This window comes from Netta rufina, assembly GCF_964035555.1.
Source record: "Netta rufina genome assembly, chromosome: 3".
Classification (NCBI taxonomy): Eukaryota; Metazoa; Chordata; class Aves; order Anseriformes; family Anatidae; genus Netta; species Netta rufina.
Genome location: NC_140125.1, coordinates 50,719,741 through 50,746,006, shown reverse-complemented (window position 1 = coordinate 50,746,006; position 26,266 = coordinate 50,719,741). Strand labels below are relative to the sequence as shown.

At 41.9% G+C, this 26,266-nt stretch overlaps 1 protein-coding gene across 1 annotated transcript in view; it reads left to right on the top strand.

The window, feature by feature from the left end:
* FNDC1 (fibronectin type III domain containing 1) overlaps nucleotides 1-26,266 on the top strand; it is a gene marked incomplete at both ends in the record, with an annotated part of 63,998 nt that overhangs the window by 20,528 nt on the left and 17,204 nt on the right. Inside the window, 12 exons of the mRNA XM_084284339.1 lie at nucleotides 5,834-6,043; nucleotides 7,821-7,919; nucleotides 8,649-8,763; nucleotides 9,628-9,815; nucleotides 10,301-10,408; nucleotides 13,779-13,967; nucleotides 14,344-15,111; nucleotides 15,685-16,731; nucleotides 17,705-17,820; nucleotides 19,277-19,388; nucleotides 20,343-20,723; nucleotides 25,356-25,424. Of these exons, the coding sequence (XP_084140465.1) occupies nucleotides 5,834-6,043; nucleotides 7,821-7,919; nucleotides 8,649-8,763; nucleotides 9,628-9,815; nucleotides 10,301-10,408; nucleotides 13,779-13,967; nucleotides 14,344-15,111; nucleotides 15,685-16,731; nucleotides 17,705-17,820; nucleotides 19,277-19,388; nucleotides 20,343-20,723; nucleotides 25,356-25,424 (3,402 nt within the window). The remainder of the gene's footprint in view (nucleotides 1-5,833; nucleotides 6,044-7,820; nucleotides 7,920-8,648; nucleotides 8,764-9,627; nucleotides 9,816-10,300; nucleotides 10,409-13,778; nucleotides 13,968-14,343; nucleotides 15,112-15,684; nucleotides 16,732-17,704; nucleotides 17,821-19,276; nucleotides 19,389-20,342; nucleotides 20,724-25,355; nucleotides 25,425-26,266) is intronic.

Below are 26,266 nucleotides of genomic sequence, written 5' to 3'. Positions count from 1 at the left end.
CAGGTTGGCAGTGGTGCAAGGTAATTACCTTGGAGGACAACTGATTGTGCTCAGAGAGTAGGTAAGGACTTCTGAAGACAAGCATCCACTTGTTGAGGAGGGTGAATGAACTGAGCAGTTTGGTACATTTTATTTTAGTCTTCCTTTCTTTTTTTTTTTTTTTTTTTTTTCCCACACAAGGATTTCCTTCCCAGTTGGCATTCTTGATCTTGTCTAAGGTCATAACTTGATCACTTTCTGACAAAACCAGCTCTCTTCAAGCTGTTACTTTGCCAATGGTGGGTCACTGTGCTTAGCCTCTCAGACTAATGCCTGAAATTAAAAGAGAGGTTGGTAGATGTTTATAGACTATATGAATATTGTCTACCGACTGTTTGCCAAATATGTGTCCTCTCTCCAGCAGAACACTTTTTATAGATCCAGTTTCCCAGTCCTGAAATAATGGCACATGGAAGCAAAATGCAGAGAAGTTCTTGCTGATTCAGGAAGGCAAGAGCAAACATTCAATACCTAGATTTGTGATGGCAAATTGACAGTGCCTTATTTTGTGTGTATGTGGCCTCAGATTTCAACTACTTTTTACATTCATATCCTAATAGGTTTGAATTGCTTGGGATATTTTCCCCCACAATTACAGATTGATTACTAGGGGTCAGTACTTTCCTTTTCTTCTGGAGCTGATCTGTTTTTTCCGTTGCTGGATAATTGATGGGGGCCTCTGAAGAATCTGTGATTTGGCAAGTGCAAGCTGCCTCCTTGTGTGGTTGTTTAGAGGATGTTTTATCCTCGGCTTAGAACTCATGCTATGGGCTTACATCATTTATAAAATGTTCTCCCACAGCCCTGACACACACACAAACTTTGGCTATACTAGTGGACATTTCAACTGTGAAAAGTCACTACCAGGGCTTTGATCAGCCTTGCATTTTTGGGGCTAAGATGCTATACACAAATTCCTGCAGCTGTAGCTAATGTTGGATTTCCACAATGAAGAGATCACAAGGGAGTTGCTCATTTTCATGTTCTGGAATGCAGAAAAGGGCTTGCTTTTAATTTAATTGCAGGTAGCTCTTCAGATGAGATCTGAAGATTGTTAGTAGTTGATCTAATTTGGCCAGAATGGAGGGTCACAAAACAGTGAAATCATATTTGGAACCAGAAGTGAAAAACCTAGCAGTATTTACAGGGAGAAAGTGTGGAGATGGAGAAGAATCAGCCCTCAGTTCTGTCAAGCACTTGGTAGCTAATCTGGAAAATTATTAGAACAGAGGGGCTGGAGGTGAATGCATTTGAAGAGTTAGCCTTTTCGTTGCTGTTGTTTTGGGATGTCATCGAATTTTTGTTGAAATCAGGTTGAGATCCTGGTGCACCAGAGTAGGTGTTACATGAGGAACAGACAGCTGCAGTCCTGTGGGCTTTTATCAAGATCAGACCTACTGTGTCTGCTAGGAAAAGCCATGGGCACTGTAATAGCTGTCAGCTGTTCAGCTTTCATGCTGATCTGAGATCTGGTCTTGGGATCTCTTAAGATCATCTTCCACTGAGGATTCAAGTGACTTGCCCAGGTTTAGACCATTGCAAAAGGTAGGGAGAGATGCCCGGCAGCATCAGGCTGCAGGACAGTCCAGGGAAGTGGTGGGAATGTTCCCTGCTGCTCAACGGCCTTAAAACTCCTTGCTGTCCCAGTCCATTTCTGGAAACCCATTTATTTGGGCTCAACTGTCTGGCCCAGATGGTGCAGTGTTGGTGTTGCGAGTGAGAAGTAGTGCAACATGTCCATACTGTGACGTTGAGATATGTTATGCCAATTACAAGCAAGATACTGGGATTTCTTTATGTTTGGACCTCTTGCTGGTAAATCTACCACTTCCTGCATGCTGGGAGTGAGCAAACTCCTAGATACAGTCCAGTGTGTTTTTTCTCCCCCTGAGGCAGATGAAGTTTTATTTACAGATCTCTGCACCACTTGTTGCTGAGACCAGTGCACATGCACGCTTGGTAGGTTGTTATGTTTGAGGGAGGCAATTTTTATCATCAGATTAATCTGTTTGGAGGGGACTGGAGGATCTGTGCAAAATTGTGTTAAAGGTAGATGAAGCCCAGAATCCCCCCCAGTGGCTCCAGCTCTGTGTCACCCTTACCTCATTTCCATCCATGCTACTTCCCTCTTGCAAATTTCTCAATTTCATCACTTTTTCTTCCTAGTCTGCATCAGATTTCCATTTCTGTTCCTATTTTCATGTCACCTTCAGAAGTATTATAGTACTTCTTTCTTTTATTTTTGTCTTCCCTGTTTCAGCCGCTCTTCTCCCTGCCTATTCTCTGGGACCTGATCTTGCCTCCCTCAGTCTAGGACTACAATGATGCCTTGATTTTTCAAGAGGTTTTGCTTTCTTTAGTCCAGCAGAGAACAAACAAAAACAAAAACAAAAACAAAACCCAACACTATTGCATATTCTCATAGATCTTGTTTCCAAGGTCCACATCTAGCACCTAGATGTGCAATGGAAGGGATCCTAGTGACAGAGGAAGGTCATGGGATGTGGCCTCATAGTGCTTGACCTGTAGTGAGAGCATCATCAAATTATTTTTTCATGAGCTGTGAACTGTTTAAGTCCGTTGTTCCTAGGGAGTTCAGGGTCCCCACAGGAAGGGCTACTTTGGGAAATGAATGACTTAGAATGATGCACCAGATTTATTTTTTCCCTTTTGTCCTTCTCCCTGCCTGCCCCAATGAATATTGCTTGTTTAGGACAATGTTTTTTTGTTTTGTTTTGTTTTGTTTTCCAATGTCATAGGTTTTTTGTTTGTTTTTGTAAAGATAAATGATGCTGGCCAGCAGGACCAAACTATGGCTCTTAGGGCTCAGTGGAGCTCAGCTTCCACAGTCCTTCTCATTAAAATTTGTGCTACTTGATGGAGTCAGGATGAGAGGAGCTGGAGAGTGCTTGGATGTGGGGGCTGCAGCAGCAGGAAGCAGTGACTTGCTGTCCCATGGGGACTTAATGAGTGGGAAATGTCCTCGCTGGTGGAGAGTGCTGGCTCTGTGGTGTGCAGCTGAACCCTTTGGGACAGCAGCCCTGCAGGTGCTTGCATGGGACAGAGAAAGCCCAGCTTCACCTTCCTCTGTGACTGAGGTCAAGGCCTTCAGCCACATCCTGAGTTGGGCTGTTGGCTCCCAGCCTATGGGCTACAGCAGGGTGGGCAAGTTTCATTCTGCTGCTCTTTGTTTTTAATGGAAAATCACTTTCTTGTCAAGACTGGCACATAGTTCACACAAAAAACCTGGGTCTGATGGGTCAGCATTTACCATCAAAGCTGTCTAAACCACTTTCTCATAGCTCTGTCCTAGATGCTTTCATGCCAGTCAAACTGTAACAAGAAAAGATAAGTAAAAAGTGGACCTAACAGTGAAGTAGGAACTACAGGCAGTAAAGTGTGGTGCTACAGTGAGGAAAGTAATTGAATCCTTAGGAAGCACTGATTTTAAATCCTCTGCTGATCCGCTTCATTCAGCATTAGTGCTGATAAACTTCTCTGCCTAAAGCCACATTTGTTTTAAATTGAACACTTGCCATATGGCTTTCTGGCTGGGCTAGCTCCTTTTGTATCCTTTGTCCCTTACAATTCTCTTTTAATTCCAGCTGGAAGCTGTGACTGACTGCCAAATCAGAGTTGGTGGGCTGCAGCATCCCTCCCTGCCACCCTGGGTTCATGGGCTCTTGGCACTCAGTGGGACCCTGGTTTTGTGTGGATGTTGAGATGTGGGGAGGTGGTGGCTGCTGACAGCACATGGGCTGCCAGGAGATGCTCTGGGAGCAGGGCTGGTCCAGCCTGGCCAGGAGGAGGGTGAGGGGACATCACATCACAGACAGCTGCTGCTTGAATGAGGGCTACAAGAAAGCAATTTCTTGGTGGTGTCAGGCCACACGTACTGGGCAGCAGCCACAGGTTGCAGTTTGGGAGGTTTGGGTTGGATGTTTGGAAATACTTCTACTCTAGGCAGCTGGTGTAACACTGGAGCAGGTCTGCAGGGAGGCTGTGCAGTCTCCACCCATGGAGACTGAGCTAGGGAGAACCAGGGCTGGTCTTGCACAGTGTTGTGGATGGTCTATCTTTGAGCAGAAGGGTTGGCAGGAGACCTCCAAGGATCCCTTCCACCTTGAATTTTACCGTTGTTCAGTTCTCCATGGTGGTGTTGTGAATGAAAGCTGCAGCCTGCATGGTCAGTGACTACCAGGCTTCTGAAATCTGTGCTGAGCAGTTGCTCAGAAGAGGAAGAAAAAGAAACTGTGTGGAGCAGGTGTTTAATAGCGTGTGACTGAATATGCCTTGAAAAGTGGGCAGGGAGCCTCATGAAAGCAACCATGTTTATTGTATAGAGAAAAACGTTTTATTAAACACTGAGGGACAGATCCACTGCTGCGATATGGGTAATATACATTGCTCCGGCAACACAAAGCATCTGTAAAACTGGTTGAGCTGGCTGATTGATCTGGGTTTATAATGGCCTCGTTTTGTTGGTCTGGTGAGGAGCAGCCAACAGAGAGGGACTGCTGAAGTCTGTATGTTTAAAATGGTGATCTGCCTCTCTGCAGGCAAAATAAAATGACAAAATTTACCATGCTGAGCTGCTTTAGGTAGAAAAAGCAGAGTTACCTGGGAGTGTGCTGTTCTCTGCTTGTGTTATATACCTGATTGGCACTGAAACCTTGCGATTCCTACAGAGATTTCAAAGGGAGCTCTGCAAACAGCTTTGAGAGTCACTGTGGTCCTTTCCAAAGGATGAAATAATAGAAGAATGTTTCTTGGTAGTGTGTAAGAAGATGCAACTTTGTCAGCAGATCAAGACCCGGTGAACAGGTTGATTATAGAAGCTGTCACTAAGCAGAAACATTAGAAAAGGACCTGCTTTTGGTGTATGTGGGGACATACAGGCATCAATACATAGTTAAAGTAACATAATATAAGTGCTGTCATAGGTACAAGCTCCCAAACTGGTGCTGGAAAGACAATCTCACTCCTCCTCTGGCCAGGGATACTTTGGTGCGTTGTTGTCCATCCAGGTGCCATCCCAGGCTCTTGTTCTGACATTGCTGTGGTTACAGTCACTGGCTTAGCCAGCAAGTGAGAGGGTTTGAGTACAAGCAACCTAGCTGCTTGAGCAATCCTTGCTTTATTTTCACCTCCTAAAAGAGCGCTGCTAACAGGTACCTCATGCAAGCCATTTGGCAAGTTAGGGTGTGGGATGCTCAAGGGTTCATATGACGGGACTTTATGAAGTCAAGAGGAGAGGCATGTGCAGGACAGACCTGATGAATATGAGCCATTAGCAATGGGTTTAGGAGAAGAGAACGTGCTTTTAATGTAGATTACTGTCTAAAGTCAAGTTTAAAAATAGTGAAATGGTTCTGTGCTTCATTTTTCACTGACCTTTAGCACTTGCCAGAAAAAAAAAAAATGTACTTGTGTGCCTGAACGATGGAAAAGGGAATTATAAAAAATGGGGAAAGATTAAAACAGGAAAGCTGCAAGACAACCCCAGTTTCTGGCAGGAGTTCTTGTATTACAGTATGTGTTCACTCTGTGTGTCTTGCGCCAGTCTGTCTGAAGTGCCTGGGAAAAGTCCCTGTTGAATATTGTGCATCCCACTTGGAAAACTTGTTACTGCATTGGGTTTTATAGCAAAATTAGGACACTATAAAATTATACCCTTTGTTCTGATGATATTTCATAGATGTGTTTGCAGCAGAAATATGTGGGCGGCTGTACATGTCATGTGCTTCATAATAACTGCGGTGGGTTTTGTGTGTGTTTGCTTGTTTTTTTGAAGAGAAGGACATGCCAAACAGACCTCTGAGAGTGCGTGCGCAGTCTCCTGATGGCAGATTTTCCTTTCGGTGGAAGCCACCTTACGGAGCGGGCTTCAGGGGTCCACGCAGCAGATCCCAGGGTCACCTCCGGGGCTATGGAGAGAGCGGCCGAAGGATGAGTTACGCTCCGCTGCTGCAAGAGCGACAAAACCAGGAAGCAAGGAAACTAGGTGAGACAGATTGCTCTGATATCATCTATGTGAGTTGATGCCAGACTGCCCTTGGTCATCACCCCATCAGTTTGTTCTTTGGTTTCACTTGCCCTATCTGAGAAGGCTGCTCTCCAGGCAAAAAGCAGTCAGTCTTCTGTTGCTGTGTGTTGCTGCTAGGTGGTCATAGATCACATTATTGTAGTCGTCAGAATGATTTCTTCTTACAAATGAAAACGTTTTCTCTAATTGTGCTCAGGGGAAGGGCAGAGAAGAAGAGGCATAGCTCATAGCTCCTTGCATGAGGTGGGGCACCTCTCAAATCCACTGTTTCTTGTCCTCTTCTTAAAAACTGTGTTTCTGCATTATTTCTGACCAGTGCAGAAAAAGTTAATGCTTTAATTTAATGTATCAGCGTTTACCAGCAAAACCATTTCATGGACTCCATACCAGTGTTATGTTTGTGTGTCCATGTTTTCTCCTGTTCCTTTTTGAGGTCCTGGTCACTGCAGGCTCCTGAGAGTCAGGTTGGCCTCTTCTGTGCTTCCTGTCCTGTCCTGTCTGCTGTGCTGTGTTGGTTTGCACTCCTTCACTAGATAACGTGCCCTCAACCTAAAGGATTTCCAGCTAACTGTAGCAATGGGGTTTGTAACAACTTTATTTCTCCAGAGGCTGAGCATTTCTTTTCAGGCTGTTTGTATCATTCCTCTTTTACCTCTCTCTGTCTTGTGAGCTCCTCTGGCCTGAGTGGGCTCTAGATCTGCACTCATGACTCTTACTTTGATCGTCTTTCTGGAAGTTTCATCTGCTTTTTGCTTCTTGGATGCATTTGCTCAAGGTTAAACTTCTTTCTCTGAAAATCTCTCCTGCATGCTGGAAGCCCATCCCGCAGACAGTCTGGTCTTGGATTACAAAATTGGTGATGGTTCCAAAATCACACGTGGCTGCCAGAATTCCTGGCTTTGTAATATAAATATCTATTTCCTCTTCTGCTTTGTCAGTTATGTGTAAAAAGAACATCTCTATCTTGGTTTGTCCAAAGAGAGAGAACTCGGCCACCTGTCAGTTATTCACACCCTTTCTGAACCGCGATCTCTCAGTTATTGCTCATCCCTTCCCTAGTACTAACTTTTTCATCTTTCTCTGCCAAGACCAGCTCTGGAAAGAGATGCACTGTAGGTGCCAGTGCTTCCATGTCTGTGCAAATGTTGTGTTGGCTATCCAGTACTGCCATGGTCTGAGCCCCTCCATTGTGCCTGGTTGCTGTGTTTTCTGTCACTGCTATTGCTAACACATTCATCCTGCTCTGAGTTGCTTCAGGCTGTGGATGTCCCTAGGTGTTACGTACTGCTATTTTGTTTTGTTTTGTTTGTTTTGTCATGGATTTAGTGAAAATTCATTAACGTACTTGATCTTTATGAAGAAATACTGTGTGACCTGTTTTTAAGCATATACTTCTGATTTTCACTTCTTTTATACTATTCTTTTATCAAGAGGGAGAACAAATGTTTTTAAATAATCAAATTAACAGGAGAGGAACTCAAACCTAGAATACAGGACCCTTGTACTGCTGTATTTCATGTTAATAATTTGCTTTCCTGCTACTAAAATATCAACTTGATTGTTCTCACTGTATGCATGTTGAAATCTCTGAGATAAATGATATGAATCTAAATAAACTACTTCTCTTCTTGTATCTCAGACAAGAATCAAATAGGTTTCTACCTGAAAAGACTGATTTTTATTTACAATGATAAAGGCTAAGGAAAGCCTCTCTTTTTTTTCCCTGTATGTACAGCCTCTGAATCAGTTCATGTTGTTTCGCTGCCATCACGGAACACCCAAGGACGAAGTCAACCTGTCTATAGGTCATCTTTAACTAAAAGGAAAGTCACAGGTATGCTTCTTTCACATCAACTGTCAATTCTTGGAGACATTTGAATGAAATGAAACGGCTTTGATTTTTAATTGAAAGTGCTAGAGCTAACTTCTTCTGTGTGGGATAAAGAGCTTCATGGATGTCTCTGCTTCTGTAATTCAAGCAGTATTAAAATGATAGAATTTGGCAACGTGGTTGGGGTTTTGCTTCTTTTCTCTTTTTTTCTTTCCTTTTTTTTTTTTTTTTTCTTGACTTTCTCTGCTGTAGCTATTGGCAAACATTATGCACTTCAATAACTGCATGGGAAGGCTTGACTAAATCAAAGACAGGATCTCCAAATCTGAGTGTCTTCTTGTCACATCTCTGCACCATTATCTACAGGGTTGATTTCCAGTCAACATGGTCAGCTAAAGTGTTCACTTCCTTTTGGAAGGAAAGTGTTCCATACTGTAGCAGCGGTCAAAGAGAAACTGTATGTAACAGTTTGAGAATTAGTAAAATATTTAAGGACTGTAGAATAATTAGTACTCTGGTCCTGTAAGCAGACAGCTAACAGAAGAAATTACATTGTCATGAGGTACCATCAGTAATGAAAAGTACTCGCTTTTCACTGCTGTCACCTTTGCTATACATCTGTGCTGTCTGCCTATTGTAGTGTGTATTACTGTGTCTTTTTTTTATTATTTATTTTAATTGAGATCTCCAATATTCTTGTTATTGATGTGCTGTTTTATTTTCCCATTTCAGAGGAGGAAGAGGTGGAGGTGGCACAGGACATAACTGTTCGGGTTATGTCCTCTCAGTCTGTGCTCGTTGCTTGGACAGACCCACTGTACGAAAAGCAGAAGGCTACAGCAAATAGGTAGTTAGCCCCATGTTTCCTTTTCTGAACAGATACTAGAGGTGAACTTCTGTCAGTGCACTTCTGATCAGTTTTGCATTTATTTAACGATGGTTGGTTATGGGAACAACTTAACTTAGGGCACAGAAATTTGCATGTACCAGTGACGGTGGCTGGTAGGGGATGCTTCAGAGAAATCTGGCATGGGTAGGTGGGGGTGATGTACATCTCCAGTGCCCCCTGCATCCTCAGACCCTGCACAAACTCCATACAGCCGTGGCTGAGCAAGTCATGGTCTCCCATGAGCAGGGGAACATGGCTGATGGCCTCACACCGCACTGGCTGGAGACCAAAACAAACAGAGATGGGCCGGAAACTGCCAAAGACCTAAAAGTGCTGGGCTGTGCTGCTTAGCCTGGGAACAGCGAAGGCCTGCACAACCTGAGGCTGAACTGCACAGCAAGAGGGGTGGTCACGTTAGATGCTCTCCGTTTCATTGTGGAGGTGATTATCTGGGCCAGCATGTGGGAACTGAGCCACAAGTGCTGCTCTAGGAGTGAGGGGCTTCCAACCAGCTGGCCAAATCTGTGGGATGGAGGCATGGAGCCTCCTGGGATGCCCAGCTTGGTTTGGAAAGCACTGCACCTTCCCCTGTGGGAAGGTGTGTTTTCAGCAGGAGGCTGGGAGGAGCAGTCAACCCTGTGGGGTGAAGGCAGTCGGACTCAGTGAGCCTGCACAGGCGAGGCTGGCACTGGAGGTGCTCACCTTGGGATGGGGACTGGGCAGTAATGTGGGGCTGGGCCCACCGGGGCTGTCTGCTCTCCCTCTGGTCCTGTTAAAGTTTTTGATGAGTGAATTTCTGTGCTTGTGTATTTCTAACGCCAGGCAGTACAGCGTTCGTTATCGGGAAAAGGGGGAATCAGCGAGGTGGGATTACAAGCAGGTGTCTAACCGGCGGGCGCTGGTGGAGAACCTGGCACCAGACACCATGTACGAGTTTGCCGTTCAGATCTTGGATGGAGAAAAGGAAGGCAAATGGAGTGTGTCTGTTTACCAGCGAACCCCGGAGGCGGGTATGTATTTAAAAAAAATGAAAAATCTGCTGCTTCTGTGGAGGGATGAGAGCAGGGGAGATTGATTGCTGTGTTCAGCAGCTTGGCCCCCTGCAGCTGTGTTTGCTCCTTCCTTTGGGAGCAGCAGCACGGCTGCTGTCCCTCTGCGTGGGCAGCAAAATTTGGTTCTGCCTCCACAGAAGAAGCCTTGGAGCGCCTTTGATATAGGGAAGTAGTCCATGATGACTGAATTGTGTATTTCCTCCTGAACCATGGTAGCAGTCTCATATAGACAGCCTGTCCCTGAAAGTATGGACCAAAACTTCACAATCAAAATCCGATGCAGAAATGTAATATGGGCATGCATGGACCTGAGCCATGTGTGTACTTCACATTTGTCTTTCAAATGACCATATAGGCAGTTCTGCTGTGAGAAGGAACAGCAAGCATGTGCTATACAGGTCAGTCTTTCTTACTTGCCTTTTCTGGGTATGGCTGTTTCACAGCTCCTGCCAGTGCACCTGAAAATCTGGATGTTTGGCCATTAAAGGGCAAACCAACCTCTGTAGCAGCATCCTGGGATGCTCTCCCAGAGAGTGAAGGAAAAGTCAAAGGTAAGTCATCATTCTTGGTTTTTAATCCCCACAAGGAGCTGGTCTTCTCAAAACCTGATTGCTGCTCTGCCACAAGCTGGAAACGTTGACTGTGCCGGAACTTTTTTGGTTGGTAGTGTCTTACACCCAAGTAGGATCTCCTTGTTTCCAGCCCAGCTTCAGTTACTCTACTGTGCTGCTGGGAAACTGTCACCTTGTGCCTGGGATGTCACAGATCTTCCTGGGGCATCACGCATGCAGACTTACCTCTTCTTCGTTAATAAGCAAGTTGAAACGAAGCTCCAGAAGGATGTTTACCAAAGGTTTTTTAAGTTAGGCAAAGAAGTAAACTAGGAAGGGTTGGGTAGTTGCCAAGAAAGTGAGTGGGTTTATACTGTGTTTTATTTCTAGTTTATTGTGGAAGGAAAGCTTCTGCTTATAAAGCAAGCAGAAATAGTGATTTCAGCAGATTTCACACATAAGGTTTGTGCAGTGTAGCATTATCATATGTGGATGTAAAGACAATTTGTCAGTGGCTATTCACTTGCATAGATTTATTTTTAAGAAGGGGGGGGATTTTTTCCCCCTTTTTTCCCTCCAAAAAGGAATAGCCAGGATTTTGGCTGCTCCCATTCTCCATTGATTGATGGGACTGTGTTCTCCAGTTACACAGGTTTTTGGAGGTGCCTTATCAGCACTGTCACATCTCAGGCTTTACAAAAACCATGGGCTTGGAGGGGAATATACCGTGTCCACATAAAAGACCTACTGTATGCATTCTCTAAGGCAGTGGTGGAATTCCTTCCTCTTTGAAGTCCATAGGAATCTTGCCAATCACTTCAATGGAGCTGCAATTCTGTCCAAGAATCATTATTTCTTAAAGTTGGGTCATGCAGGGACATTATCTGAAATTTAAAATCTGCTCCTAATTTTGAGCAGTCTGTGACCCTTTGTCCATATTTATCCATGTGTTAGATGATTCACACAGGGCAATTACTTTAAGATACCTGATATTTAAGGGCTGAACACTTTTATGTACCTAATATATCATTATGTTTTCATTGGGTATGAAGTATTACAGGAGAGGCCTTATTTTTAAACTAAATAAACGGCATACATAATATTTATACTGGCTAAGTTAAACCGCCATTAGCACTTCATAGTCATTTTGATAGCACATGATAATCTTTTTGTCTTGGAATTTTTGTCGTTTTGTTTTGTTTTTTTTTCAACCCTGCCCTTTTACATGTTTATATCACATGTTAAAGTGGTGGAGAAATTGCAATCCAATAACCATTTGAAAGCTACCAGCAGTAACACCAGTGCCTGTGTAATTAAAACATCTCTGCATCCTAAATCAAGCAAACAAAAAAATCAAATCCAAAGTTCATGATGCCTTCTAATACAACCAGTGTGGGGCTTTTTGTTTGTGCGTTTGTTTTGTTTTTATTTTTTGACTGAGCAGTAAATACATTTGTATCTTGATGTGCCTTTTTTCTCGATTTTGATGATGTTATTTTTTAATGCAATGAATATAGTCTCATTTTCAGATGAAAAAGAATAAGTTCCCAGTCCATAATGGTGTTGTTATTTTCTAGAGATCTCTGGCCATTCACTTGAAATTTATTTTCAAAATCCTGTTTCGGTCTGATTACCACTGCCTCTTACAGAGGCTTCAAAAGACAAGGAGTCTTGCATGTGGCTAAGGTCTTACCTGCACTCTGAGATATGTCTCTTTGAGGGTGTAAGGAGAAAACTCCTCTTCATGCGCACAGTTATGCCTTACCCCTAGGGAAGGCTGAGATATCCCTCCCTATGCAAAGTGAATGAGGTGCACAGGTATCACTGTAACCCTGAACTGAAAGGTGAGAGCAGGGCGAGTTTAAGTGGCGATGAGGCTGTGTTTTGCTGCCTGTGCAGGGGTGCTTGTCACCTGCTGTGGTTAAACACAGTACTGTCTGACAGCAAAAGCTGTAATGTTGTTGGACAGAGGTTATATTGCTACCGGTTGGTAACATCTAGTGCTGTTATTTCCTTATGGAAGTCCTTTCTGAATAAAAGCCTCGATCGTCAAGGCATGGATTTTACCTGCTGTAGATGACAGCTAAAACCCCAGTGCAGAAACCCCTCAAAGTAAAGGCTCAGCTGGAAACACTTGTATTTGTCTGCAGTAATATTGCTCACATGATAAAATTGCTTTGGTGCTTTCATGTGGACACCCCTCAGGCTCCAGCACTGTATATGATACAACATTTAGAGCTGGTAGAGTTTCACCCTAGTGGACTGGCAGAGCTGCTTTTGCACAGCTAGGGTCTCAAAATGCAGTGCAGTTAGAGCTGTGTCAAGGCTGTGTTGGAAATGTAGGCTGAGAAAGTAATTAATGGTCATTAGTAATGTCACCTGATTTTAATACTGGTGTTTTGAAAGATAAATATGTGAATACACCATTTTGATCCTCATCCAAAGAGTTGCCATGGGAAAGAAAAATTTAAAACTTTATTATTTGCTGTTGACATTGCTACAGTCAGCAATGTGATTGTGGGTTATCCACCATTATGAAGAAGTTATGTTTTGCAATAATGTTCTCTGGATCATGTCTTGCTGATTGCAGATGTCACAGTAACTAATCAGTAAGTATAAAGTTTTTCTTTCCCCTGGGAATCCTAACATCTTCTCAGGCTCTGTTGGTTGTAACAGCACAGGTACTCCAACTGTAGTGAGCTGCAATCTACCCAACATTTGCACTGTCTTCCAGACTGGATTTCCACGGGCAGTAGGGCAGTTCATATTTTCCTGGCAGTGTTCATATATGTTTTCTACCTCCAGAACATTTTCTTTTTTTTAGCTTTCTAGCTTTCTTCTGTTTTTGATTTGGGGCAGTTAATTTTTTCAGAGTTTTTTTTTTTTTTCCATTTTTTCTTTTTTTTTTTCCTTCACTGGTCAGTGTCCAGGAACAATAAATGGCCTGCTGGTACAGCACACCAAACCATGCAGTAGTTGGTGCTGTAACTTTCTCATGTTCCTCCAGGCCTTCTCTGGAATGCATGGCTGTCATCCTGGTCTTATTGGTGACTCTTCACACTGATGGGGATTGTTGTCTATGTATTTTGCAGATGTATAGCTAACATATTCTGTCTCAGCTGTTAGCTCAATAACATGATTTGTTTGTTGTTTTTTTTTCTTCCTTCTAAAATGAAGAAATATTTATTCAACTTACCAATATATATATAATCATTCATGTCTTTATACTCCAGCTGTTGACTCAGCGTGCATTGCTAGTGTATTAATTTTAGTAATGCACGTTCTAATTCATCCTACCCATACAGTCTGTCCGCTGGAAACAGGACTGTTTTCAGTTTCCTCCTTCCAACCGTCTGCCAAATCATTTCAGAATACATTCTTTCATACGCCCCCGCTCTCAAGCCTTTTGGAGCAAAGTCCATCACCTACTCTGGAGCTACAACATCAGCCATAATAGACGGTCTGCAGGCCGGGGAGCGCTATATTTTCAAAATTCGTGCTGCAAACAGGAGGGGACCAGGTCCTCAGTCTAAAGCCTTCAGTGTCGCCATCCCAGCAGGTAAGAACCAGCCACCCACCAATTGCTTAGTCTGACATTTTTTTCTTGGGCCCAGTTATGTTCATTCTCATTTACTCTTCTTAGCTTTCTCTGCATTCCAGACGGGATGGTGCAAAACCATGTCATTGATGTGGCTACATTCTGCTAAAGATTCGATTACACTGATAGCATGTTGTAGTCCCTGCTTTTAGATATTTGATTTTAATTGCTTGAAGTTTTACCCAAGTTATGATAATTCCATATAAATAGGTTTGTACAGAAGTAAATTTTGTTTCATATGTTCCGATGTTGTCTCATTCTTGCTACTTGGCTGATTTATTTTCTTGGTCAGTTTTTGTGCTTCTTGTATTGTTATGAACAAACGCTTTTTTTTCAGCTCCCAATGAAGATTCAGTTGCCCACCAACAGAAAAATATTCAAGACAATTCAGAGGCTAAAAAAACTGTGAATACTGGTTCATCTACTTCTCAAACTTCCTCTGTTTCTTCAAAAGTCCAGATGTCACTTTCCTCTAAGCAGTCATCTGTTCGTTCACCTGGTGTTAGTGATAAAAAGAGTCTTCTTTCTGAATACAAGAATAAAATCTTGTCTCGAGGAGGGGTCCTAAGTAAATCTCAGTTACCTTCCAGAAAGACAGAAGAGCTGGAATCTGATCTCCAGTCCACCGAAGTGACAGATGATCACAATTCATCCGAAGAAGCTGCAACGATGCCACCAAAAGCCGAGGATCAAAGGAGGGTTGTTAGACCAGTGTCCCCCAGTCGGACAATCCATCCTGTCCTTACCGCAGGGAGGACCCCTCTTCGAACCCACGCATCAGAGGTGTCACGGCAGGTGAACACAGAGAAACATGAGCCATCATCACTGTCACCATCCTCAGCACAGCGCTCTTCTGCCTCGTCTGTTCCGAAATACACAGACAATGAAACAAAGCAACTGAGGCAAAGCAATGCTAATGTGCCTTCTCCTAAAGCTTCTTCCCATTCTCTGCCTACTAAGAATAATGATCTTGCTGGTAATGTGGAAGAAAAGCCAGATCCTGTGCTGGTGAAAGTGCCTTCTAAAACTTCAGAGCCTGGCCGCCTAGCTTTGCCATCAAACCGTCAGTCTGCTGTGTCTCAGGAGGTGGTCCCAAGCCATCCAAGTAGGTCTGGGTCTGTAGGTCATTCACACCAACCCTCTTCCAAATCAACAGACTCCCGTGCTCATGACAGTCATAATGAATTTGACAGTGAGGAAGCGGAGGGCAGAGCAGGACAGCCCAGTTCTAGGTCACAGCAAACAAGGCTTCCCTCAGGCTCCAGTTCTCGGACATGGAAGGATTCAAAATTAGCAGTGGTGGCAGTTTCATCAAGGTCTGCTGTTTCTGGTCACTCTTCACCTCACTCTCGCTCCTCTACCAGTGCCAAATCTAATGGAAAGGATGTGGATAAGAATTACAGGGAGGAGTCACAAGATGAAAACCCTTTACTTCCAGATGTTGCACACAATCCCTCTCTACCCTCTTCCAGGCAGTCTTCTTCAGCCATCTATTCGAAGAGAAAAAATCCTCATGTTGATCCTGATTCTCACCTCAGAGAGACACACAGTGAAAAGTCACCCCACTCCGACTCAGGAGAAGAGCAACAAAGTCGAGTAGCAGCTCCAGAAAAGCATTCTTTGCTGTCTCCTCTTTCTAAACATAAGCTTGAAGAGCAGGACAGTCGAGAAGTAAAAGAAACCCTTGCTCGATCCAAACCAAGTGTGTCTTTGCCTAAAAAGACATTCCCCTCTCATCTTCCATCCCAGAAGACCTCCCGCTCAGAGCCTCTGCAGAAGGCACAAACCAGTCCTTCCTTACTGCATTCCAGGGGCCGACGCCTCCCATCCCCTGTCTTATCCCAGAGCAATGAAGAATTGCAGGAAGATGATGATGAGGATGTAACAGAAGGCAGTGACAGAGCCAGCAGCCGCTCTGTGTTTCCTAAAGAGGTGTCCTCTTCTAGGGGATTGCCTGCATCTCAGGGAAGCTCAAGCTCATCTCTCTCAAAGCAACAGCAGCCACGTTCTCAGGTACCTTCCTACAATTCAAAACTTACTCAGCCAGACTCCAGTTCTGCCAGTGACACAGCAAAAGAAAATCAGTATAATTCAAAGCTGCCATCCACTTCTTCAAGGCAAACTCGTCCTTCATTACCTACTCGATCTAGGGCTGCTACAAGAACAGTGTCCCAAACAGAGAAAAAATATGGTCTGTTGCCGTCTAAAATGTCCCAAACAGAACTTCCTCAAAAAGTTCCTTCCTCCTCTTCTAAATCTCGTCAGTCAATTTCTAATGAAGAGGATGATTATTACAGTGAATATGATGAGAAAGAAAGGGAAGAGAAACCCACATCTTTGGCAGCAAAATGGTCCCCTTCTGTTTCTAGAGGTAACAAAAACACATATGATGACACTACTAGCAATACAAGGAAATCTATGGACACTCTTCTACCTCACAAACTAAGATCTGAAGAGGAAGAGAAGGAAGAAACTCCAACATTAAAAATGTCTTCTCCTGAATCACCAGTCAGCTCTGCTATAGTGTCACGAATTACTCATTCCCCTAACAAACATACCCCATCTAAACCAAGCTTTGTCTGGCCGCGTCCTTCTGCATCTACAACAGCGCATACCATTCCTCCAACCGTTTCTTCTTCCACTCTGTCCCCTCGCCAGCGAGTGCTGAACTCCAGGCTACGGAGCCCTTCGCAGCGGCAGTTTGTCAGACCTCCTTATAGGCAAGGTATCTTATCTTTGTTCTAGTAACCTTACTGAATTGAGTTTTTTATAAGATTAGCAATGTGATCATCATGTAATTAGCCCACGTGAATCATGTGGCTGTGCTTTCTTATTAGCTATGCTTTAGTCAGATTCAATATTGTGTGGAAGTCCACCAGCTTGCAGAGCCTTCAGATAGGAGTGAACCTTAAATAATAACATGGACGATGAGATTTGTGGCAAGAAAGCTTAAAAGCTTTCTGTATGGAAGTAGAACACCAGCTTGTCTCTACCCATGGAGTCAGGAAGTCAATGGCTGTGGAAGTTTCATTTATCTATAATCCTTTCACGTATATTTTCTGGAGGCAAGTCTCTGAGCTAGGATGGGAAAATCACTACCCTTTCTGAGCTGGAGGGCCTGCAGGCCAGTAGCAGAGCTTCTCCAGTTCTGAGCTGTGTGCTTTTGTGTAGCTAGAGGAGAGACATTCCTTTCAGAGGTAAACAACAGGGTGGTAATTCCCATCCCCTCTTGTTGCAGTTCATCACTGCAGCGTTGTGTAAGGTTTGGTTAAGAAAGTTGTTCTGTTTAATAATGTTTTTTTCTGTCAACACACTCCCCAGATGTTTACAAAGTCACAAAGCATTTTACTGGCAGCATTTCCACCTCCTTTGCAGCACATGGCAAGCAAGGGGGCTGCTGGATTGGACCTTGTATGGCTACTCAGATCCAGCAGTGATGTTACAGCTTGGGTCAGTTGCTTAATGTTTGAATATTGAACACAGGTTCTGAGGCACATTATAATGATGAAGTCCTGAATATCTGCAACTGTAACAAAAACTTAGAAGTTGCTAGTGGGAGTCATTTTATAACCTGCACCAGTAAAATACATCCACACGATTTGCACTTAACAGTACATTCATCATTCCTTTGCTTTTAAGTTGTGCTATGTAGTATGCACAGCTTTCTTCAGAATAGTGTGTTTTCTTCTCTGTTTCAGGTTACAATGGCAGGCCTAATCTTACAACAAAAAATGGAAATGGAAAAATACTACCTGGTAATAATGGAAAACCAAGTGGACAGAGAGTAATCAATGGCCCTCAAGGAACAAAGTGGGTAGGGTGACCTTCTCTGCAAATTCAAGATGTTTTGGCCTTTTATTTTACATACTTTTTCACTGAGAAAAGAGAGCACAGTGTCGCCAGTCAAAGATGCTATAAAATGAGGCTGTGTTTAGTGATGTAATTCCACTTTTCTGCTTCAGTCTAAAGACAAATACTGTGTTTCATTATTTGAACATTTCAAATGTCTGATTTAAAGCCTAATGGCTTGAATTTTCAGCTATAGCATTACTCCTATAGGTTTAGCGAAACATTTTTCCTCACAGTCAAGGAGACTTGTACTACGCAGGGACACAGGGCTTGCCCACTGTGCAGTGTGCATGGAAGCTGCCTGGCACAGTTCCTGTGAAGGATGGGCTCAGCAGTGCTTCTTCCAGATTTTTGCTCCAGGGAGAAGCTTGTGAACAAGTGTGGACACATCAAGTCGCTCCAAAAGTGGCATGGTGCCATGAAAGCACATGTGTCACAGTAACTTCCCTGGGGTGACAGGCCTGGAGGTGACACCTTCAAATGTTTTGTGGTTCATGCACAAAGTTCCTAGTGGTATTGTCAGAAGAGCTTGGGCACCATTAATTGGAAGTGTGGATAGGTGCCTAAATGCCCAGACTTTGTCTGATCTCATGATTTACTGTCCCTCCTGCTACAGCCTTTTCCCCAGCACCAAATTCAAGTCTTCCTTGCCAACTTGAAAGTGCTGCTTGTGTCCTCTTCCCAGTTTCTTCTCAGCACTTAGCTGCTTTTTGTATTTTTGTGTTCTGTGCCACATTAATTTGTGTTCTCTGCCTGTGTATATTAACCCAGTTTAAAACAGCATAAAATTCAGCTATTTTGGGTTGAAATAGCAATAATGATTGGATGTGAACTGAAGTCACCTCTTGAATTCAATTCAATTCTCTCGGACAGATTTGTTTTTTAAGTCAGAGGCTTTTCTTCACTCTCCTACCCCAATTAAAATCTTAGCTACTTGGTTTTCACCGACATTTCAATCTAAACTATCTAGTTTAATTTTATTTTTATTTATTATCATTATATATATATATATACATATATATTAGTAGTAGGCATACCTCTAAATCCCATTTTCAAAAGGACTCAGGGTCATACCCAAATCAATATTACAGTAATCCACCTTAGGAGTTGTGCAGCCCAAGGCAGTCAAGAGAGTTGCTCTTGTGCATGTGAGCATGCCATAGAATGTGATATGAATATAGGTTTTGTGCAACTCTGGAGCCCAGCTCATAGGGATTTGCCTTCTTCAGTGGTAAATTTTCAGTGACTCCTATACAATTAATGACTCACTTTTAAAAGTTTCTCTGTAGGTGTGATTTTTTTCTATCTATTCCTGAATATTATGCTTAACATGTGAGATTTCAGCAGGATTTTTGTTGCTAGGAGACTTCATTTCACATTCTCTTGCATTAGCTAAACTTGAGTCCATCTATTGCTTTTAGATTGTAGATCTTGACCGAGGGCTAGTGTTAAACGTTGAAGGAAAATACCTCCAAGATTCCCAAGGCAAACCTCTCAGAGTGAAATTAGGAGGGGATGGACGTACAATTGTTGGTAAGTGATAACTTCCTTCTTACAGAAAGAAAAGTACATTTTTTGTGCCCACTGTACAAATCTTTGAGCTGTTGTGTGTTCAAAGCATCCCCAGGTCCCATGCTAGCCACTTGGGGCTGCTGTGCTTTAGGTCACCATCAGGCAGTCAGCACATAGCAGGACCTAGGGATGCTTGGAGGCATCCTTCAAGTCTCCTGAGTACTGGGCAGCAAGAATCAAGTCTGTCTCACTTGTATCAGCATTAGAAAGGACTGCAGAACTGAGCCAGAATAGAGATTTATGCTTGTTTATTTCTTTCCATACATAAAAATAATTATTCCCCATCACTAGACTGTACCACTCATATGCTTGTGTTTTTTTTTTCTTCTCTGAAACTGAACACAACTATTAAAAAGCCCTGTATATGATCTGTGTAAACAGTGCTGGTTGCATATCAATTAATCCAAATAGATCTTGAATGCAGATTCAGTGCCTGCTGTTAAACTGCTGAGCATGAATACTTGCAGTATCCAGAACTTGGCACAAATGTTTATCTGCAGTGACAGCATCTCACCATCTTATCCCAGTTCTTCCTTGCACATGTTTAACAGGGAACAATATATTCTTTCATCATACTTTTCATCAACAGTTAAGAGATTGACTGAGATTAAATTCAAACACTGTCTGCATGTTGTGATTCTGAACTAAAATCTCCCTACAATCTTCCCAAGAAACGTTATCAAACAGCTGATAAAGTGAACAGCACTGCGGTTTATCTGAGGTTTCTTGGAAGCTTTTTCTAATTTCCTTAGCCATGGGTCTTTCCCAGATAACACCATTCTTCTCTGTCAGCTTAATTGCAGGAGGTTGTAATCATATTCTGTGTTCTTGTGGTATCTACTATTGTTAAATACCATACTAAAAACCTTCAATTGATTAATAAATGAGATTTTTTTGTTTTGTTCTTTCTCCTAGATGAAAAGGGTGCCCCAATGGTGAGTCCTGATGGACTACCTTTATTTGGACATGGCAGATTTAGTAAACCAGTAGCAAGTGCACAAGATAAACCAATAATAAGCCTTGGAGGGAAACCTCTGATTGGTCTTGAAATGGTTAAGAAAACAACCACTCCCTCAACTACTACCACAACGATACCCACAACAACTACCACAACGACTACTACAACCACTACAACTACTATTGCTACAACTACCACCACCACTCCTGAACCAACCACAACTGAACCACCCACTGAGAAACCACCCCCAACCTGTCCTCCAGGCACCTATGGGCAGTATGATGACGAGGGCAACTTGCTAATAGGGTTTGATGGCCTGCCAGAGTGCAATGCAGAAGGTAACTTCCTTTTGTGCTGTTAGAACTTCTTTGGTTTTGCTGTTTATACAGCTTATTTGCACAATTGTAAAGCAGGAAAGAATTTGCCTTTGAAGATTTTGGTCCACGTGATAAGTTAGGAGCCGAGATTAGAGCAGATGGAGAAGGGTTTGTGTGTAAAACTGCATTTCCACTAAAAATGTTAAATTGCCCCGAAGCTGAGTTTTTTTTCATGTAAATACATTTATTTCAGCAAAATCCTCACCTTTTGCTGGATCCAGTCTTTTCACATATGTTCATGCACACATGCACAAACACATGAAGTAGTTTTTGTGGTCAAAGCACCCACCTAGAATCAAATCCTCACTCCAGTTCAGACCAGGGGAGGACCTGAAAGACACTATACATTTTGTCTGTTTTGTGTTTATTTCTCACCAAAAATTCTGAAAAATCTCTCCTTTTGGCTATAGTAGGACCAACAAAATGAAATTCTTGTTATGTTGCCAGCTCTCAGAGATAGCTTTTCAAGAAGGAATGTAGCCCAGCATTGATGAATCTGGGGAAAGGCGACCCTGGCGCTGCACAGATAAGGCTGAGATTTGTACAATAATTTCTTTCTCATCTGAAAGTTGAAAACAGCGTTGGTTCATGTCATTATTTCTCCATTGCAGTTATACAAGTTTAGGATGTGGTGCCAAACTGAAATCCGAAGTAAACAAATATAAATCCAGTGGAGTCATGGGGTCTTGAGCCTGTTCCTACCAGGTTTTATCCTTTCATCACCTGAATGTTGGATTGCAAATCAGTTTATTTTACAATGCAAATCTGCTTATTTTATAAAACTGGATCAGGGAGCACTGTGGCAGTCCTTATCCTTTCCACTTATAGGTAGTCCCCACCATAATCTACACCCAGGCAGTATAAGCATGCCCATAACCTAAACAAGGGGTTGGCAGTCACATATTTGCCAATCACAGTAGCCAGTTTCAAGAGGTAATTAAGCCCATTTAGCTTCCCCTTGTAGAGCTGTGTTTCTGAAGCCAAAGCAGATTTACAAGTAGGTCATGTAACTGTGGCCTGAGAACCTGAACTGTCACGTTGAAGAGTGCAGAAGATACAGGGAGATGTGGCTTCAGCAACTAAGAGTGAATGTAAGGATAGCATCTTTCGAAAGGATCTCAGAAGGCTGAAAATTCACTTGCCAAGTACACTCAATAAATAATGAGTCACAGAAAATATTGCCTCGCACAGATGGAATGACAATGATTTATAGTATTAATATCTATGCATCAATTAGCCCCATGTTTGACTGTACTTATAGGGGTGTGTACGCATATATCATAGAATCACAGAATATCCTGAGTTGGAAGGGACACATAAAGATCATCAAGTCCAATTCCATATACATATACATATATATATGCATTGATAGGTGTGTGTACATATACATGAAAACATATATAGAGAGAGATATAAGTGACATCATCATTAAATATTTATTTGAAGATTTTTTGGTTTTCCCTTTGGTGCATTCAATGTTCTTAACTGTGTTTACAAATACATTACAAATATTGCTCTGTGTGGTCAACCTGGTATTTTCAAAGTTGCCTGGAGGGGACCATACTTTTCGGTAGCGTTGGTGTCCCTCCCACTCCCAACAGCTTTTTTTTTTTACCTTAAAAGTTGCTTATAATCCTGTAGTGCTTTGTCTTTTTGGCCTGTGCTATTTAGTTACCTGAAGGACATCTTCTGAGAATATGTATTTTAAGAACAGTAACAGTTCACAAAATATGGCTAGCCTGAGTCTGAGCATAGGCTCTGGGAGCTGCACAATACAAAACTTTGCAGTGCTATTTTTAGGAGAGGTGTGGGTTAGGCAATTCTTGTGATTTTATGAGTATATAAAAACATTCTGCTTGGGTGTTTTGTTTTTGTTTTTGTTTTTGTTTTGTTTTGTTGGTTTTTTTTTGTTTGTTTTTTTGTCTTCTACCAGATAGGTTTGATGAACTTTTGAACTTTGTTAGAGGCATGAATGAAGAACAGTGTTTTTTTATATACAGATTGTGTCTTCAGTGAAAATGTCTCCTAAAGTCACTCCTAAACTGTCTGACACTTCAACAGTAAGTTTGTAAATGCTTTGAAGTGAAAGACTGAAAGTATAAGGTGGTGCTGGATTTTCTCTTCTTATCCATGATATAACATGAGAAATATTAATCCCTACCTTGCAAGTATGGAAGTTTCTCTGAAGAGTAATTAATGGGATTTTCTTGCATTTTTCCTTCTTTTTTTTTCCTTCATCCTGGTGACCTGCCTCAACAGTTGATGAATGCAGCAAAACAACCTGCCTGTTCCACAGAGGAACTTGCTTGAAAAGAAAGCATCACTGCAGTATTTATTTAATGGGTGCTGTTTGTTTAGCAAGTGCTGCGTCTATTTCAAGAGAGATAAACAACTACTACTTGAGCTATCAAAACACTTCATGCAGTTCTCTCTTGACTGTTTCCAAATCATATTTTTATATTGTCTTTCCCTTTAAACTTCATCTGGAAGATACTCCAGTTCCTTTAATGAAATACTTATTCTGTCAAAGCTTGATATTTTGTTGCTAAGAGCTTTACTCCCAAACAGTCAGAGCCTACAAGTGCCAAAAAACACCGCCACATGTTCGACTTGCGCTTTGGCAAATTTGCTTACTCTCTGGCAGAATTTTTGCTTGACCCAGCAGAATTTATTATCAACATTTTGCTAGATTCAGCAGTCTTAAACTTTCAAGAAGGAGTTTGACCACACAAGCGTGATTTGCCAGTGAAACCAACTGAACGTTTTTCTTGATCTCACAAAGATTAGAAGTCGATCCTTAACCACTTGCTTCATGTGAGAACATCGAGTGGTTCTTGGGTCATCTGCCATCCTTACAGATGGCAAACAAAACTTAGCTTCACTTGGTACGGGCAGGGTTAATTGAAAAGCTGCAGCAAGGGTGCTTGGAGCTAGCTGGAGGACTGCAGCTGGTTTATGTGGAGAAAATTAAAATGACAGGTACTATGGGGAGTATCCCTGTTGCTTTCGTGCCACAGCTCATGCCAAAGAAACACAGTGAAATAGAAGATGCTGCACTAACACAGAAATAGAAAATACTATTTACTTACACTGGATTTTATGTGGATGAGGGATGATTAACTAATAGGTGTGAATAAGTTGAAATCTGTGCATGAAGGACTTCAGCTTTGTATATCTGAGCCTCCTGGTTACTTGGATGTAATCAAAGAGAAGTGCATACACTACAGACAGTGGTAGATACCAGCTAACAGGGTGAGAAGCTCTGCAGAAATCCACAGAGGATCTAGCCTTGGAGAAGCAAAGAGGCTTTAAAGTGGCTGATCTCCTGAAGACAGGCTGCAGAAGTCTGCCATGAGAAAATGTCAGATTTTGCTATACAAAAGTCTGGCAAGAATTAACCAATTTCCTGTGTTTTCATAGCTTATTTTGGAATTAAAATTGCTGCTGTGTGATTCGAGCTGTTTTTAAAGAAACTGATTGCAGCAGAAAAACGTTAGTCTTTGTACAATACTTGTTGGTTCTAAATAAAAAAAATGCAAAATAAAAATGTATCATTCAGATTATATTTATAAGTTATTTGCAGTTGGCTGTTGAAATTTTGTAATGTTCATAGTAATGGTATAGTAAAAATATCATTTTTTTCTTTCATATTGAGTTTTTTTTTACAGAAACATTACCAAATTTTGGATAGTCAATGCTGCCTTTCTCTTGCTTGTGTTTGTATACTACCCTTTCCTCAACCCCAACGTTTCATTGGAGACCTCCGATTTTACCTGCCATGGATTCCAGCACAAAACTTCTGCTTTCTTTGCATTCCTTTCCATGGCTAACCTGAGCCTTGTGTACTCTTTGGCTTCCCATAATAACATGTGGAGAAATGTATTTCTTGGAGCATGGCAGGAAGTCTCCAGAATTCACAAGATGAGGTAGCTGATGGTTGGTGTGTCAGATACTGGATACATGACTTGCGGAGAGATTGAGATGATACACAGGAAGTAGAGCTAGTGCAAAGTAAAACCCTGAGAGATATAACACTAACTGCCTCCTTGTACAAATCCATTCCTTTGGGACTGCATTGACATAGTCTATAAATAGCATGGCTCTGTGGATTGCTTGATTTTTATTGCCCTGCAAAAGATATTTGAATAGAAGTTTTATGTTTATTTGAATTTCTTGGATATATTTTTTATATAGTATATAAATTTCTTATTTGCTGCTCCTGAGACTATAAAACATTGTCAAATCCTGACTTGAGCATGATGTACTTGCGGACAGTCTGCCTTTGGTCCAAAACTCCCAGGGCACAGATCGGAGCCCCTGGAAGGTGCGTTACCCTCAATTTTTAGTAGTAGCTCTTGACCAATTTTCTCCCAGCAAAACTCCTGGCTGTTGTGATTAGTTACTGATCTGTTATTCTAAATGAGCAGAGGGGACTGTCACTGTGTTATCTGGAAACTTAGTGTTTGTCTTATTTCTTTATAAATCAACTGAATAAAACATTTTATTTTAAACTTTATTCCAGAAGTATTTTACTAGGGAGTTGGGGATGAGGCTATTGGGTTCTCACATGAATTTTTTTTCTTTCTTCTTCAGTAGACACATTCTCAGGACTGGAGTCAGATGTGACAGCAACTCCAGAGGCATATGTGATATACGATGATGGTACTGTTTAATTCTAGATATCTGTTGCAAGTAGCATCTACTAGTGTTTCGTTTTCCCCTTTTCTTTCTTTGGAGTTGGGTTTGGGGTGGCAGGTTGTTGCACAGGAGCTTAAGTAAGCAATGGTGAGCTGAAAAAGCTTTCCAGAGCCATGTGACATACGTGAAGAGCCATGGTGCAAATGCTACTGTTTCTGGACATGAGGGTCTCTTTCTGTCAGTCCTACAATCTAAGAGGAACCTATTCTGGAAGTAAATCTCATTCAGAGCTGGTTCATACACTCACCGCTTCAATGCTAGACTTTCTCTGGTACAAGAGAAAGTCTGGTACTAACTCCAGCCCAAAGCCACTGGATTTTTTTAAAGTAGAAAATCAAAGTATTATATGATTCCTGGAAACTTGAGTTTTTATCACTAGAGTGCTAATGAATTATTGATTCAGCATTATGAATTTTTTATTATTTTTTTTTGATCTGTAATCTTCATTTAGACTAGAAAACTTTCTCATACTGAATGAGATCACCTACATATAAAATAATTAGTCTGCTGAATCCATGTGGAACTTAAATTAAAGAGATTTGAAAACAGATAGAAGTAGAAGAGGGAAACATTTTAGGGAGTTATAATTCATGCCTTCTTGTTATTATAAGTCAGAACACATAAAACTTAGCTTAAGAAGAAGCTTCAAATCCCAGTGTTTAATTATAAGTTTGCACAGGGAATGCAAATAATAAATTACTGGAACTAGTATTCATTTTATGTCACCACTGACTTCTGATGTTCTGCTTCTTGTATTCCTCAGATTTCTGCTGCTACTCCCACATATTAAAGCAGATAAATACAGA